Source organism: Ixodes scapularis, unplaced genomic scaffold, assembly GCF_016920785.2.
Source record: "Ixodes scapularis isolate PalLabHiFi unplaced genomic scaffold, ASM1692078v2 PGA_scaffold8__174_contigs__length_109621045, whole genome shotgun sequence".
NCBI classification, from domain to species: domain Eukaryota; kingdom Metazoa; phylum Arthropoda; class Arachnida; order Ixodida; family Ixodidae; genus Ixodes; species Ixodes scapularis.
In genome coordinates this window covers 49,433,800-49,451,410 of record NW_024609883.1, presented here as the reverse complement: position 1 = coordinate 49,451,410, position 17,611 = coordinate 49,433,800, and the positions used below count along the sequence as shown (strand labels likewise).

The 17,611-nt window shown below is 44.8% G+C and overlaps 1 protein-coding gene across 1 annotated transcript; it reads left to right on the top strand.

Moving 5' to 3' along the window:
- Positions 1-1,281: 1,281 nt before the first annotated feature.
- Positions 1,282-17,298, top strand: LOC121046912 (zinc finger protein 665; the record flags this gene model as incomplete). The annotated part of the gene is made up of 2 exons (XM_040501640.2): positions 1,282-2,011; positions 13,492-17,298. Coding segments are annotated over 2 exons (1,206 nt in total), but the record flags the coding sequence as incomplete, so codon positions are not given.
- Positions 17,299-17,611: the final 313 nt, after the last annotated feature.

Here is a 17,611-nt window from a genome sequence, read left to right as displayed (position 1 = left end):
GCTGGTTTTGAAGCCCAGAGCTTTACAAAATGTTACAAAAACATGATAGCATGGCCAGGTGTCTTTTTAAAAACACTTTGTTCCTCGCCAGGAATTAAACCCTGCACCTCTCGCTCTCTAATCTGGTGTCCTACCCGTGACAGCAGAGTGGATTTGATAAGCTTTGTTACATCTACTATGTGATCATGTTGTTGTAAACAGTTTATCATCCCAATGTTGGTAAGGGTCACGTGATTATGTAATCACTATTGGTTACTTGATAATGTAAGCTATAGCTACTTGATGCCATGGTGTCGTGTGAAGTTTCACATGGTCACATGACCACGTTACCTATATTTGCAACAACTATGTGACTCATAATGACACGAATGATGTAACTAGATCCATAGTGAATGGTGAAGGAGGAGATTGCACCAACTGACATTAGGTCACAAACTGCCATAGCTGTCCTAAGAGCAGCTGTGGCAAAAATTTTAACTTGTCTTGATACTGAGCACAAAGTTGATTAACACAAATAGTTTTTTGCGTCTGTGTCTATAACGGACTACTCTGAAAGCTGCATGGGTAAAACATATTCATGCAAACTAAAGCAGGTCATCACAAACATGCATTTTACGTCCATTGGCTTTATCAGAACTATTTTTCCAATACTCCTGCATTGAAGAGGTTTTTGTGATAACACTTGTCATTCTGCACATGACAAAGGAGTCGTGCAGTCGCACATTTTGATCTTGATGTCTTGGAAGGTGTGCCACAATTTTGTTGAAGCCTGGCCTGGGCCAGAGAGAAAGATTTTGGTGCACTTGCTGGCTTAGTATCGGCTCGGGAAAGATACGTGCACTCCTTTTTGCTACAGGAAGTATTGTACGCTGCTGCCTGCCCACCGCCATAGCGTACTGCAGTTACAAACCTGGTTGCGCTATCAACCACACGAAAGGCCGATTCGCACATTCGCGCTTGAGTGAGAGAGCACGCGTGCCTTCTATGGGGAGGCCCGTACATTCGAAATTTGCATACATTTCGGGCATTGTTTTTCACCGTGGATGCTAAATAAATTTTTGTGATGCTATATGCAACCGTTGCCTATGGATAGTGCGTCGATTTGATGTCACACATACTGCAAAACCTTCAGTATAGTCGTATGCAGCCCACAAGTGTCCTGGGGATACCAGTAGATGGTGCCACCGTGTTCTCTAGTGGGGAATACAAGCAGTTGCAACGCAGTTGAGCACTCAAATGGAAATCTGAACCAGCCTGGAGTTTATACATTAATTATACAAATTTGATCAGTTGATCCAAGTATTAATTGATCGATTGACGCTGTCACGGTGCCTCAATCCGACTGCTGCTGTACCCACCTCCTACCAGTGCTCATCCCTGCTTCGTCTTTTCCTCCCTCCCTATCCCCTCCCAGCCGACGAGGAACGAGAAACGGACGAAGACGTCGCCGAGGACAAGACCTTGAGGTTGCAGCTGAAGGGCTTCTACGCCTTCAACTGCGACGTGTGTGGCTTCTCCGTCCACAACGAGAACAGCATGACGCGCCACCACATGCACCACGCCAAGCCACCGCTGCCGGAGTGTTGCACGTGCGGCCAGGCTTTCCCCTCTTTCGCCCTGCTCGCCGAGCACGTGCGGTGCCACTACAGCACCACACCGTACCGGTGCGACGTGTGCTCGGCGCGGTTCAAGAGCACGGGACACCTCAAGGACCACCTGCGGAACCACTCGGGGGAGCGGCCGTTCGGGTGCCAGTTCTGTGGCAAGTCGTTCGGCCAGAAGACCGGCCTGGCCAAGCACGTGGCGATGATGCACGGGGGCCGGCGGCCGTATGCCTGCCACCTCTGCCCGCAGGTGTTCAAGCGCAGGGGCGCGCTAATGGATCACATCGGCGCCCACGAGCTGCAGAAAGCGGCCCGGGTGCACGCTTTGAGCAGAGCGGACGAACCGGGGGCTGCGTTTCGAGGAGCCCCAGCCGCGAAGTCCGGAGTCGGAGCCTCGTCGGAACCAGGCGAGTGCCTGTTGCATCTTCTCGGTTCGAAGCGGACGGAAGATTTTTGTAGGGTTCCCTTGTCCCCGACGAGGGAACACTTTGGACGGTAGTCTCTCAAAAATGTAAACTGAAGATGGTATACTCTAAGACGCCCTATATTTGCAGCCCAAATTTTTTCGGGAGTCAAGAGAGAGGGTTCGTCTTTGTGACCATTAAACCTTCAGAATTTGAAAGTAATTGTGATGCATAATTTGAGAATTGCACGCTGCCGCATCTCAGTGGTATACAATAGTTATGCCCTGCTTGAATTATCGATTTGTCAAAGTATCAAATGTCACGGTGCCTCAATGGAACTGCTGCCACACCAGAAGTAGCATCGAAGCACCCTTTATCTCTAGACAATACAAGTATTTCTGTACCCCTGAAGTTTACGTAATGAAAAATTCTCAGGAATAAGAGCTTGCAAACATAGTGTTTTGCAGTATCCTGACAAGTCTGCCAAAGCTGTCAACTTTATGACACATCGAGCTTTTGACGTATCTGAACGCATCGTTGCCTTCTGCCATTACATGCCTAAAAGCACCACATCAGCAAGGTCGGTGCTATTACAAGCACTGGGTAATAGTGCTGAGGTGGCACTGTGGTGTACGTGTCAAGGGGCATTTATTTGCTTATATGAACAAGAGATGTATGTTAAAAGGACACTAACACCTCTCCCCCCCCCAAATATTTTAAAAAATTTTTTGCCAGGCAATCTAATATGGTGCCAGAAGACTACCCAATCAATATTTTGCTAGGGCGTCGCATGTATTACTAAAATGAAAAATGCAACTGCTCAAAACCGAAGCTGGACTGGGGGAAAAAGGATGAATTTAGGGGAGGAGACCATTGCCAAAGGTCACATGGCTACACACTACCGCATTTTTTTGGACGAAAAACACAAACAATGCATAAAATGACAACAAAATGTGCAAAAAAAATTTTGTTTGTACAGTTGAATTTTGCTACAACGAAATTGAAGGTGCACAAGAAAAAAATTGTTGTAGCAAAAGTTTTGTTATGAAATTCACAAAAAAATGTCATACCTGCATGGTAAAGTACAAAAATCTGTACAAACCATGTGTATAAGTCGGCACACAAAAAGGCCTTGTTGACCTTTTTGTGCGCAGACTGTGTCAGTTTCTTTCGACTTTAGGATCGTCGACAAAGAACTCGTAGATATTCCAAACTTTTCCACGATGAGAGCTTTTGTCCAGTTGTGACTTCAGCCAGGATGCGAGTTTTATCTTCTAAAGATAAAAACCTCCGCGTTTTGCTTGGCGGTGCCATGTCCAAAAAGCCCGCATACTGTATTGACAAAAGGACAACTGACAACTGACAAAACAAAAAAGACTGAGCTTCGGCTTTAAATACTCTGCAGCGGTGGCAGGGATGGGCAAAATACATGCAAATGTGTATCTAAATACAAATACAAAATACTTCGTCAAAAATTTATTTAATTACAAATCTAATTACATTTCCAAAAAAGCATCTAAATACAAGATACAAATACAACCAAATGTATTTGGCCTCCTCCAAATACTTTTCCAAATACATTCCTCAAAATTTGCGTCAGCGACTTCAGGGCACCTGCAAAGAGTTTCTGGGTACTCATTTTAATTTTGTATTACACACTTGGGAGTTAGTGTGCGAGGCTGTAGTAACGTAATAGAAATATAATCACAAGAAAATGTAATCGGCTTGGACGTAACAGGTGAAAAAAGTACAGAGCTTTAAGCAGCTTTTTTGTCGATTACATTTTGGTATAGGCCAACAAAGAACCGAGACGACCAAGATTCGCAGCACTAGCTATAGAATTTTTTATTATTGCAACTCGCACCAGTTACGAAAATCTGAACGACCCGCGCATTTAGAATGTTCCAGGCAAAAATATGGATGGAAATCAGGCTGGAAAGCATCACAAGTTGTCACAGGCACTTATTTAGCCAGTCTGCCTGTGAACGTCGATTTCGTCACTATTCTTGCCCTGGACTAGCACGGTCGTAATCACAAAGTGACTAAACGCTTGTGCTTGATTGAGAGACACTGCATTTGGTGCAGAATGTAGTTTTCTTCCTGCTCTGGACAGTGACAATAAATTTGAGGAATGCATTTTAGCCAAAAAAAATTGTATTTAATTACAATTGTATTTGAAATACCCATGTTTTAGTATTTAAATACACACGTCAAATACATTACCTAATTTGTAATTAAATACAAATGCAAAATACACAAAGTATTTGAAATACGTATTTCAAATACTTGTATTTGAAATACTGCCCATCCCTGAGCTGTGGATTATCAAGCCAAGAGCTGGGATGTAACCAATATTGGTGCAACAACAAAGGAAGGCCGGAAAGGCCGGCCTCATCGGCGTCACCATCGAGTAATGGCAGCCTGCACGCGTAGCCAACGTTGCACTCGGTTCCCGGGGGTTCCGGTTATTAGTGGTAGTTTCTGGTGATTCAACACGCGATTTAAACTTTATTATAAACATATTTTATGTGTCAAACTGCACCAAAGTGCTCGGAGGTTTGTTTTTTGGGCTGAAAATTAAACTTTCGAACTTTGAATTGCTCAGTAGAATTTTGTTCAAGTGGAACGGCACAAGAAACTGGGTATGCTGTAGTGAGAATTTTTATGCATTAACTCCTATGGACTGTTGACGGGGAACCAAAAAATATTTATTGATTCGGAAAATTTGTTGAAGCGGCGTTCGTTCAAGCAAGGTTTGACTGTATGTTTGTACAGCCTAGAACTTGGTCTGCCTCAACGGGCGACGAGTCTCCCAGCTGTAGATGAGCAATTTAGCCAGTGCAGTACAGCCGCTAGCCTGGTGTCTTTAACGTGCATCAGGCAGTAGTGATACACGACATTCCTACGCATTCCTACGGGGTGCCTGCACTTCTGCGGTGTTCTTTTCTCGGGGTGCAATGTACAAACACAAAAGTGATACAAATGTTTTTTGTGTTTTCTATTCCCCCCTTCTCCTGGCCCAATAACTAATAAATTTCCTCCCACACCCCCCACTTCTTTTCTTACCCAAACTCCCGCATTGAGCCTGAGGGATGGCTTTCTCTAGACTAGCGTGCCTCGTGGCTGAACTCTATTCCAAATATAACTTGAGGTGCGTTTTGGAGCATGTAATTTCGGAAAGACAGATTGCGTTATATTTGTGCAAGTGTGCTATCTGGCATGTGTGTCTGAACCGCACATGGGCGTGACTCAAACTGGCCAGTTCTCGATCAGCTGTTTTCGGGCGGAAAAAAAAAGAGTTTCGAGCCGCAAATTGTGTTCTGGGTGGCTGGGCTCTCATATGTCATGTACAAATAAAAACCTTGGTGAGCATAAATGCCCTGTCAGTGTCCCTTTAAGGCTAGTTTCCAAGCTTAGAGCGTCGCACAATGTTGTAAGGAAGAAATAGCACTCCCAGTTGTCTTTTTAGAAAGACTGGAGTCTCTCGGTGGGAATCGAACCACCGACCCCTCGCTCAGTAATCCTGTATTCTATCTGCTGCACTGATAGGGCAGCTTTGATTGGCATGGTTATAGTTGTGATATCCAGTATAGACTTTCATTGATTAAAACTTTGGAAAATCACACATTTTGTTTAAATTATCTGAAGTTTGACTTCTCAAAACTTTCATCTAATTATGATGCAAGATAAATTTATGAATTAATATATGGATGGCTACACATACAAAGCAGATGTTTGATGACTTCCTCTACACAGGCCTGCTAATAACTAGGTATGCCACACATGAAACATTGGGGAAATGTATGACACAAGCTTAATCGTCCCTTAGAAATGCTGTTTATTGTAGACTGTTAAGACAGCGCATGACACCTCGAAACAAAATTAAGTTTGTTCATCCAGCAGAAAACTTGTTCACTGTGGCCTTTTAACCCCTTGCCTACTAGAATGTAAGCTCGTTATAACAGACCTTGATTTTGACCAAGATTTCGGTCTGTTGTAAAAGGAGGTATGTTGTATGCAGATGTGAAGTTGAGTCAATGGTATGTAGAGGAAAACCAACTGAACTTCACAAATCTGTATGCTTTATCCAAAGCTTGTTGTAACCAGGTCTGTTGTAATGAGCTTAGACTGTAATAGTGAGTGTTACTTGTGCCACCACTTACAGACCATAAAGCTTGTCCATGTGCATGACTGTTCTGGTTTCGGCCCTTGTTTAGTGAGCTCTCTGGCAGATGGCAAAACCACCCATTGCTCCAGTTACCTTGGGTTGTTTGCTTGTTTGTTTTTCAGTTTGACAGAAAGAAAAAAGCAGTTGCTTTTATGTGTTTGCACAAACCAACATAGCTTTGGCACGGAGGTCCGCTTTAGATGACAAAGAGATACAAAACCTTTGTTTTAAAAGTGATCGGGTATATGTGACGGGAGAATTTTCCCCTAAATTTAGCGGAAAGTTCTGCCAAATTTAGTGGCAAATTTTCCCGTAAATTTAGCAGGTCGATAGGGTCATGACGTTATAGCTACGTGTGACGTCACTATGACACCACACGTGACATTGTGTGACGTGTAATGCTACCGACTAAACCAAGCACACACGCTTGCACGGCTTGGGAATGAGCGCGGGTTTATGCGAGAGGCCAATGTGAACGGGGCCTGGTGACGCTATCGCATTCCACTCTTCAAGGCGAAGCTTAAACGTCCCCCAAGTTTTTTTGTCTTATTTTAAGGCAAATTGCCCGTTATAAAATAAATTTTTTCTGTACGTTCCTCGAAGAAAATAAGATGAGTAGGCAAAGGGGTTCAGCAGGAGGAGGACGGGGGGTACCGCACATGAACGATGCTGGTGCCACGCGACATTTTTCATTGCAGCTTGCGAAAACCCGTTTACGTGAACCTGCGCCATGCCCACATCACAGCATCCGTGCAAGTTGTTGTGGAGACTGCCGTGGCGGCTTCAGTTTTCATCACTCGTGTCCCCTGCTTTGGCCTTGTTGAGAGCGCTTTCTTACCGAGCACTGGTGCACTGAGGAAAAGCAACACCCACGGAAGCGAGCTCCGTGGCTGTGGCTTCTCTGCAGTGCACCATTGCTCGAAAGAAGCGCGCTCAATGGGGCCACAAGAACAAAAAATTTGAATTCCACGAAAACACCATTGGAATTGTAAATATGTTGAAGACAGCGGGACAACCCAAATTTTGAAATTTGTTCGAATCAGCCGGTAGTATGAAATATCCGAGTTTGAATTATAGCTGTCTTTCTGTATGCAGGGTGTTTTCTTTAGACTGTACAGATTTTTTTTTTTTTTTTTTTTAAGCCGTGAAAGCTACATTATTGTAGTCTGTACAGGCGAGTTATACAGCCAGGAGGACACAATCTAGGGGGCTAATTGTCATGATAAGTTTAATAATTAACAGATTTGTTAATAAACTTTTTATTTAGTGAAAATTAAGATACTGTTTCAGTTAAAAACTTCCGGTGGTGTGCACGGTGCTGTACTAAGTTACCGCTCGTGCAGCGGACACGAGGCTGGTGGTGTGAAAAAATGCAAACAAAGGAGAGCAAACCATGCTGGTGCATTTTACACTGCCAGCCTCGCTTCCGTTGCACGTGCGATAACTTTAGCACACCGCCACACTTTCCACATGCCCCAAGTCTTCTAAATTTACGAATCTAGTGGCTCTCGGCGAGGCTCAGCAAATTTCCTACTGGAACCATATGCTTATCTTCACAAATTAAGAAGATAACTAACAAATTTTGTGAATTATTCGAGATTGTTAGAATTATCTTGAGGATTATCCCCCTATATTATGTCCCCCTGGTTGTACAACTCACCTGTACAGTCCATGTTAGTGTACCTTTCATGGCTTGGTTTAAATTAATCTGTTTGAATGATAATCAAACAATTTGTGACTGCTTGTGTCACCACAAAAACTTTGTCCACTAATGGTGGAAGGAGCTCAAAGCACACTGCATATTCCCCCAACTTCATCCGAAGGATTACGACGCATTTAAATTTTTTTCCGATGTCTTCTCAATTGCAGCATATAAACATAGTTCAATCTTTTTCTTGTATTCTCTGCCTTCTCCAGGGTATAGTTAGGTTAGTTAGCTAAAGTGGTCGATTTTTGGGACGTCTCGATACTTTGTTGGAAGTTGAAGAACGTTCACGATTGGGCTAGCTGGCAGTTCATTTTTAAAAGTGCAAGCAGTGCAGTGGCATGAACTGAGTAAAAGAATTTCGTATTCACAGTGCATAAACATCTCACAATAGCAAGCACTCACTCAAGCACAGACAGAAAAACACACACAGCGCATAAACATCTCACAATAGCAAGCACTCACTCAAGCACAGGCAGAAAAACATACACACAGCGCTGACTCACAACTCTTTTTATTTGTCTTTGTTTTCGTCTACTTCGTATTAAAACAAAATCTGGAAATTGTTTTGTCATTTTTTTCTTCTATTGAAACGAATTTGTACTCATTCATCAACACTGCCATTCATCAACACCGCTGTCATTAACACCGTAGCCCAAGCTGCAAGGGGGTTAAGGTGGGTGAGGAGGAGTGGCAAATCCCGTGCACCGACATCCTGGGTCCCGAGTGAAAGATCGCGAAAGAGAGCGACAGAACACGAGAGAAAGAAACCAGTGTTGCCAGCTGAAGGACAACAGTTGCAATGGTAATCGCGAAGACTGAAAACTCTCATCAATATAGACAGTGATCATTTAACTTTGTAAACTAAATTCTGAGCTATTCTAACGCTTATAAAAAACAGTATACTCATTACGCTGCATTAACTTTCCTTCTGTTGAAATCTCAGAAATCTGGTGGTTGCTCGGTTTCGTATTCCTGGGGCGCGGCCACCCGCGGCCACCCGCGAAGTTTGTTATCTGGTTTAGTTTAGTTTTTACGGGAGGCCGTACATGTGCGCGCTATGCAAAAAGAAAGCTTCGAAAGGAATGTGAATATCTTTCCACTGGTAAGTTCGTGGATTGTTGAAGTTCATGACACTGCTCTGATGATAGAATTATATTTGTGAAATCGTAGGCTGGTTGGTAACCATGTGTGGGACCCCGAAGGTCTGCCTGCAAGCTCCACCGCTTGCGGCAGCCAGAATGCATGGGAAAATGGCGGACCTTTTCCTCTAGAGTTAGTATGTATAATCTCTATGCAAGCTGCGGTGTTAATGAGCAAAAGAAGGCTGGCATTGCTTCCATTAACCTGAGACCCATTTTACACACTACTGCATGTTGTATAGTATACAACAGTTGCTCGCTTTATCCACTTGTCGACGTTTCTAATGTCGAGGGGCCTCGTCGTGGGAGAGTATGGGTTTTTTTTCTCGGCTCGGCTGCCGATCGGAAATAGCATTGCAGATTTCTGCTAAGTGTATTTGTGAGGTTTAAATCATAATTTGTTTTACTAATTTATGAGTCCACAACTAGGCTGTATTTTATGTTTGTATATTGATGCCCATCCACAGCAACATGTCTTCCCCGTGGTGCATCACAATGCAGACGAAAAAGAGAGGCACACGCACATCAAACACACAAACCTTATACCATATTTATTCGCATTATAAATACACTCGCATAGTAAACGCACTTCCCACAACGGGCATCAATATTTCGACTTTTTTTTTCCCTCCTGTAATAAACGCACCTTCCATTCCCGGATCCGCGAGTCTCGAATTGCGTCCAATTTAGCAAGCCACAAATCCAGTTTTCTTTGGCCACCAAGCGGTTGGGCCAAGTCAAGCCAAGCCAAGCCGTTGTCGCAATGGCCGCAAGTGTATAGACCATTCCATTTAGCGCTCTCTGGGCGGCACCATTTTGTTCGACCGCAGCGCCCTCTCCACACATCCGGGAAGTTCAGCAGGTTCGGCGGGGTAAAACGAGAGAGAGGGCACGCGCCCGACTCCGCTAGCAGACGACAAACCGGGAGGTTGCCGTTCTCCAGCTTTGGGCTGTATCGGCGGGCTCTACCGAACATCGAACTCTCGCTCGTGGCTGTTGTGGCTACTCCAAAATCAGCTTATAGCTCTCTGTTGTTCTATTTTACTAAATGACCAACTAGCATAACTTTTTTCCGTTACTTAAATAGCAGTTGAGTCAGCCGGCAGTACTACACCCAACTACTACGTGTATTGAGGCAGGAGAGCACGTTTTATTTATTATTTCAGACTTCCACTAATGGTCGCTAAAGGCCTACACCAGTACGAACTTTGTATAGTAAAAAGGTAGAGCAACCGGATTTACTTTTCGCCAAAGAGACCGGCCAATCTAACACAGTTTTTCCTACTTTTCTTTTTATTTGCGTGCAGGTAACAGCGCAATGAGACCCTGTGAGTCTTCTTATCTAGCATAGTATAACACAACAACTGGCATACCAAAATCTGCGCATCTGCGCTTGGAAGTTCCAAAATGACGCGATTTTAAACAGAGTTTGCACGCCAGCCGGACGCTAGCTACAGCCCACTCGGCGGAGCGGATGACACACGGGGTGAGAGGGGTTGTGCATTTTTTTCTCTTTTACCCTCTCTGCTATGACCCTAATGGAACGGTCTATAGTTCTGGTAGTTACGGAAGTGATCAACCGTGAAACCGAGTGTCGCGCACACTTGACGAAGCATGGGTCGAGGAATTGCCGAGCCCCAGACATTCTGCGCCTAGCGGATGCATTGATGTCAACAAACAAGCCGTCGTTTGTGGTCCACTTTCGGACAGTGAAAGCGTGAAAGTGGTTAGGCCTAATTTCACCTACTCCGGTCAAATGCATTTATTTAATCCATAACAGAACAACACAGCGAGGTGCACGCTGCGCCGTGGGCTGAGAGTGTCTGGTAGCCTTTCCGTGAAGGAAACCTGATCTGTGCAAGCAGGCTTCCGGGTGTGGTTGGACTTCGTACGAATTCTTGCGTCCGTGAACGAAACTTGATTCGTGCGAGCGGGCTTCGGAGGTCGGGGGTTGGCTTTTGGACGAGTTCTTATACGCGTAGTCGCTGATACACCTGAGCGTCCCCACTGGATACTGGCAATATATATCGCCTAAGAACGGTCATGTTGCTTTTCGTGCTCAGTGAGCTTCGTAGGGCGCTTTTTCTTTGGCAAAAGGCACCCCGAAAGTGTCCTGAAAAGGTTTACAGTTTATGAAGCATGCATGGTTATTGTGGCGTGCCCCCGACCAGCCGTGGGTGCACCTCCATCACTGGAGACGTGCCACGGTACCTTGCCGTGTCATATTGGCACCCAATATGACATTTGTACGAAGTGTGTAAATGCAAAAATTTTACCTCGTGTAATGAACCCCCCCCCCCCCCCCCCCCCCTCCTCAAATATGTATAAATTTTTCGGGAAAAAAAGTGTGTTCATTATGTGTAAATATGGTACATACAAAATACCAGTTAAAAAAAATCTAAGTTGCATATTATATTATAGACCTTTCCATCTCAGCATTAACGTGCGAGTCCATCCAAATCTAGAGTCCCATAACACTCCAAGGTCGCATATGGCGAATGTTCTTTCTATTTCAGACATGTTGAGCATGCATGGATATGCATGTACTATTTGTTTACGACGTTGGTTTTAGAGCGCAGCTCTTAAGGCCCGTTCACACTCTTGCGACCTCTTAAACCTGGGTTCCTTAAAACTTCTCAAACCAGAAAAAACACTGGCGCCATCTATTGGGAAGCAGTGTAAACTCGGCGGTCCGGCATATTTTTTTTTATTTCTCGCGCATTATCCTTTCTTTCTTGGCTCGAAAAACTTTTGTCAATGTTATAAACGAGCCTTTTTATGGGTATTACGCACATTTGACCTCGGAAATCCCGCAAAACCTTCGCTCTTGTGAAATGCGGTTCCAGGGTCACCGTATAGATGGCGCCACAATGCCAGTGTGTTCCCTCATTCTAAAAACATTTAAGAAGTTATAAGAGATCTCGTCTCTCTCAGTCGTACTCGGTCGCAAGAGTGTGAACGGGCCTTTAGGCGCCCGTTTCCGGCTGGAGCGGTGTCGCCGTCGGCATAATTGCGTGTTGCATTATGGGACGTTTCCTATAACGACGTGACATGTGACATCACTTGTAATCGTGCATTGTCTTATGGAACAATTCCTATAATAACGTCACGCATGACGTCACAAGGGTCACGAGTGACATCACGAAGGTCACGACCTTCACAGTTAAGGTCACAATGAAGGTCACAACCTTCACGAGTGACGTCACGAGGGAGGAGGAGGGAGAAGGAGTGGAGGAGGGGCATACCTTGCTCTCTGTACCCTCCCGTCCTCCTCAAGAGCTGCGCTCTAATTCGGCATTACAGGAAGTTGTAAACGTCTCATTTTTTTTTGTATTTAACTTAAAATCATTGAGCACCACATATTGACTGCATCGATATCAATCTGCATTTCCATGCAGTCGCAGTGGGCTTCAATCTTGCTAAATATATTTACCTTGTGAACTTACGTACTGCAACAATTAAGAAAACTGAACACAGTCGGAGAGATCATTAGAAAATATGTTGTACAATAAGGGCCCAAGATTGGATCTCTGAAGATCTATAGAGGTTGAAATGTATAGGGCAAAGTTTGGTGAGAACTTGTCACCAACTTGCAAAGGGCGGTACTATTTTGTCCGCAGCATTCCCTTCATAGCTGAAAAAAATCTGCTATTTTTTTCGTTCATATGCAGATGAGCTACTGTGTTTTTCTATTGAATTTTAGTCTCTAATTGATGGTACATAACCAAACAGACCTTATTCTTCGCTTTCACTAGCAGACAAACCATCTGCAATCAATAACTTGGCATGCTCCAAGAGGATACAAATTAGAACTTGCTTTTGCGGTGATAAGAATTGGATCCCAGTGCCTCTTAAACTCATTATAACAGACCTTGGTAGTGATGAAAATTTTGGTCTGTTGCAAAGGAGTATGCAAAATGCAAATGCTCTTACTACCGACTCTGAGGTGGATAATGACTGGAGTCTTTTCTATTCTGTGAGACTGATGAAATCTGAATGGATATTAAAAAGAACTGGTTTATTGAAATTTTTAAACTTTGAAAGGTATTGATTTTTTACTGAACTGGACTGATAATCGTCATCACTGTGCGCTTTGGGTCGTACGAGGCTTGCAAGGCTATGAGCACAACGATGGCAGTTCGTGAAATGGGTTCGACTGCTACCGAACCATAGTCGCATACAGTCCAAAGAGTTTGCTTTACTTGAATGGTGAACTACTTACAAACTCTCTAATATAGTAGTCCATTATATTCAAATTTACGTTATAACAAAATCTGTAATAGGCGAAGTTGGCTCGACAACATAGATAGAAAGACCAACCAGACTTCACAGATTGGTGCGTGATAACCGAACGTTTGCTGTAACCAGATTTGTTGTAACGAGGTTATACTGTATTTCCATCAAAGCACCCCGTGTCGCGTCACACACAAGTCCCCACTCATTTCTTTCTCGTCTTCCCCCCGATCAGCCGACGACGAGCGAGACCGTGACGAGGACGCTGCCGCGTCGCGGCTGACGGGCATCCACACCTTCGCCTGCGACGCCTGCGGTTACACGACCCAAAACGAGAACCTCCTGACGCGCCACCGCAGGAACCACATAGAGCCCGAGCTCCTGCAGTGCCACGTGTGCAACGAGGAATTCGCCCAGATCACCCAGCTCGAAGCGCACCTGCCGTCGCACCTCACTGCCAAGCCCTACATGTGCGACGTGTGCTGCGCCCGGTTCCGGTACGGGACGCATCTCAAGGACCACCTGCGCGTCCACACGGGGGAGCGCCCGTTCGTCTGCGAGACGTGCGGCAAGACGTTTGTCCACAGGACCACCTGGGTCCACCACATGAAGACTCACACCGGGGACAAGCCGTTTGCGTGCCCCTTGTGCCCACTCGCATTTGTGAGCAAGCGCTTGCTGCAGGACCACCTGAAGCTGCACGCGAGCTAATGGGGCTGGGGCGAAGTGAGCCAGTACAAGACCGCACCAAGTCGCACCAATGACGCAACTGCCGGTGCATCCGGCGCACGGGTCCGGGACGTGTTTCGGGCACCGTACTCGAACCGGAAAACTAACTCTCCACGCTTGGAGTTGCGTTTCGGGGCTTGTGTGTTTCGTAAAAGACGTGATCCAGTCACGAATTGGAAATTCCATTTCACCCGTGCAAAGGGGAAATCGTAACTCTCATCGAGTCGGCATGGCCTTGTCTTTCCTTTTTTTTATCGCTTAATGTATACCTTGAGAATGTAATGCGGGTGTAGCATCTGAAACGGGGTCATGCAGGGTATGTTTGCCACGCTTGCTTGGAGCAGAATATTTAATGGAAGCAGCATTCAAGTGAGGTGAGAAGCTACGATTACTGTTCAAAGAAAGACGGTCTTGAATGCACTATTTTTTGTACATTATATTTTTTTGTTATGCTACGAAGGCAACTGAATGTCTTGGGTAGAAACACATAATGCAGTTATCTGTATCCGTTCTTAGGTCTTTGCAAAGTGATGCTGACTTGAAATTTGGATTTCGCGAAATAAGGCTGCAGAAGCGTTGAACAGTATGTTATGAAGTCCAAAACATCGCTCATACATCGATATCTCGCAGGGTTGGCCATATTTTTGGAAATTAAGGGCATGATCAAGCGAGGACTTTGATGTTACGACCCTCCTGGAACGGTTGAGAATGAAAGGAGGTGGCCTCACTTCTCTCCTCCTCGCTTCGGTTCACCTACTCGAGGGGACGAAGCGAAGAGGAGAGTAAATGAGAATTGTGACATGACGTGCGTTGCAGGCCTCGTCGGCCAAGTTCAGTCGCGCACTTTTCCTAAAATATGGCCAACCATTGGAGATATCGCTGTATGAGTCATACTTTTGGGTTTTGGAGCGTCCCACCTATCACTTCAGCTTTGTTTCGTGAGGTCCTAATTTCAGTTCAGCATCCCTTTAAGCTGAAAACTTTCAGGCAAAATTTCTGTTTCTCGATTTGTCTGCTTCCAAGTGCTGAACTGCGCTCCTACCCTGTACCACAGTATAGCTATAAGAGCTAACGCTTATGCTTTTTTCCCCTTTCTGTCAGAGAAGAAAAACGGAGGGCAGAGCAAAAAGGTCGCCACAGATTTGCTGATTATCTCTTGCAAAGTTATTCTGCCATAATAACTTGCTACAATGTGGTATTGCTGCCTTATGGGATTATTGATAACATGTGCTTGGAACTTTCAGCACTTCTGTGACATTGAAACATGTTTGTGTTCACACTTCGGCTTTGTGTTGTCTTTGGCTGTCGGCATGTGTTGGGCTGTTGTGACAGTGTCGTAGTCTAGGTAGTCTTTAGAAGCTCTCATCAGGCTATAAGACAGCTTGATGAGACTCCTTGGGACAAGCAGCATAATTGTAATTCACAGCTGTTACTCCCATAGACACTGGTGGTTTGTCGATACCATAGATATACCGTGTTTTTGTGCGTGTTCGGAAAGAGGGGTAATTGTTGACATGTTCGAGCGTTAAATCGTTGCTCCATTTGGTGCTTCTCTTCGTTTCAGGTCACAGTGTGAAGTAGCCGGAGCCAGTTTCTTGTCACTTTTGTTTTAGTGCTTTTTTGTCTGCCATGCATCTATTACTTTGTGTGGACATGTAACCTCAAACCTTTGTTTTCTTCCGAGAGCAATGCTCAGTGGTGTTGGTGTGGAGCGTCTCAGCACGCTTCAGAATACTCTATATAATTGCTTACGAGTCACTACCGTGCTTGTGTTGTAAATCTGTGCTCCAATATGGTATCTTGCATTAAAGAGATTAAGAATTCTTGTTTTTGATGTTGGCTAACTTGTACCTTGAATAAATGTGTCACCTTCGCAATGATAAATGTGTCACCTTCGCAATGTACCTAACAGGAGTTAGCTTTTGTTCACATTTGCTGATTTTCTTCCCTCAATAAGTACATGAAGTACTTTTTTTCTCTCAAGATCTTACTGTTCTGCTTTTTAACAAAAAAAATAGGAATAAACAAAAAAAAATTAAATCTTTGCAATGAATCATTTGTTCAGTTGGGGTTGCCACTAGTTGAATACTGGGGGACCATAGAAAAAAAATGGGAAAAGGTATAAAAAATTGCTGTGGTCGATAGGTGCTCCTAACCATGTCGCATTGCAGAAAGAATCCTACATCGTCATAACAAGATAATTTATACTGGAGAAGGAGGTAATGTGGTAACCCATTGGCCACTTTCCATCTTACAATCCTGTGAACATCACTCCCTAGAGTCACAAGGAGGTCCTAAAAAGTAACTTTAGAAAGAAACTTGTAGGTCCACTGATGATGGGTTAATTTTCTGTTTACAGCGCTTTTCGTCGAAGAAGACCTCGGAGCCAAAGCTGACGAGCGGTTTCCTCATCCTGAAGTGCGGCATGTGCGGCTACGACACCCAGAGCGGAGAACCGCATGATGCAGCAGAGGAGGCTCCACGTCGGCGTGCGTCCCCTGGTGTGTCCCGTGCATGGCAAAGAGCTCTTTCGGCGCACTCTACCGATGCATTGCGTTCCTTTCGGCCAGAAGGAACACCTCAAGGACCACTGGCAAGCCGCGCACGCAGAAGAGAGCCCCTTAAGGTCTCCCTTTTGTGACTCTGTGTGCGAGCATCTATGTGACCTGTTGCGCCACCTCCAAGAGCATGGTCACAGGGCAATGGCGTTTACGTGTCACCTTTGCCTGCTCGCATTTGTGTGCAGGGGCTTGCTGCAGGATCACGCTAGGGACCACATATATGAACGTGGCTTCAAGTGCCACCTTTGCACGGCTACCTTCCAGAAGTGGTGCCATGTAAAGGACCACTTGAAGAACCATCTGGACACTGAAAAAGAACCCGGCTTGGCCCATAGATCTTTCGTATGCGTTTTGTTGTTGTGGGAGACTCTGATCGTAAATTTTTATATTTGTTTGGTCAAAACTTTGTGTCGTGTTGATCAGCTTGAAGAAAGCCAGCACTCGTTTCAATAAACTTTTATTGCTCATTGTTTCCCCCTTTGCTGATGGTGTCTTTCTAGAAAAAAGCAAATTAGTGGATGTTAGATGTTTTGACAGTGTGACCTTAATTTACCAGAGTATGGCAACACTATTACGTACTGCAGGTAAGAAATCTGGCTAGTGTACAACTGTTGCTTGGGATCTGTTAGAACTGAACTGGAGTGGCCAGGTATTGGAGGTCCTGCTCGTGACTGAGTAAGCAAACGGGCCAGTAATTTTTGCACATTGCAATTATAGTGGGATGTAAGAAACCATAGCAAAAACCAACCAGCTTCCCCTGCATGTATGTTTTACCACGGACTTCCCAATGTTTTCTGCTTCTCTCTTGGCATCACTGTGGTGTCTCCAGTTCTAGGAGCTAGTATTGCGTCTGAAGGGCACTGCACATGTGCATATCCCTTGTACCCAGTACTAGCGCCTGGGAGTTTTGTACATGCATGGAGTGTGTTATATGGTGCTGCACATCGGAACAGATTAACTCTAAAGACAGACAATTATTGTGGATGCTCTTCAGCACTACTGTCACTGCTTGCTGCATGCCATCAATTGCAGTATTCCGCAGTTACAACTCTGCTCGCATTATAG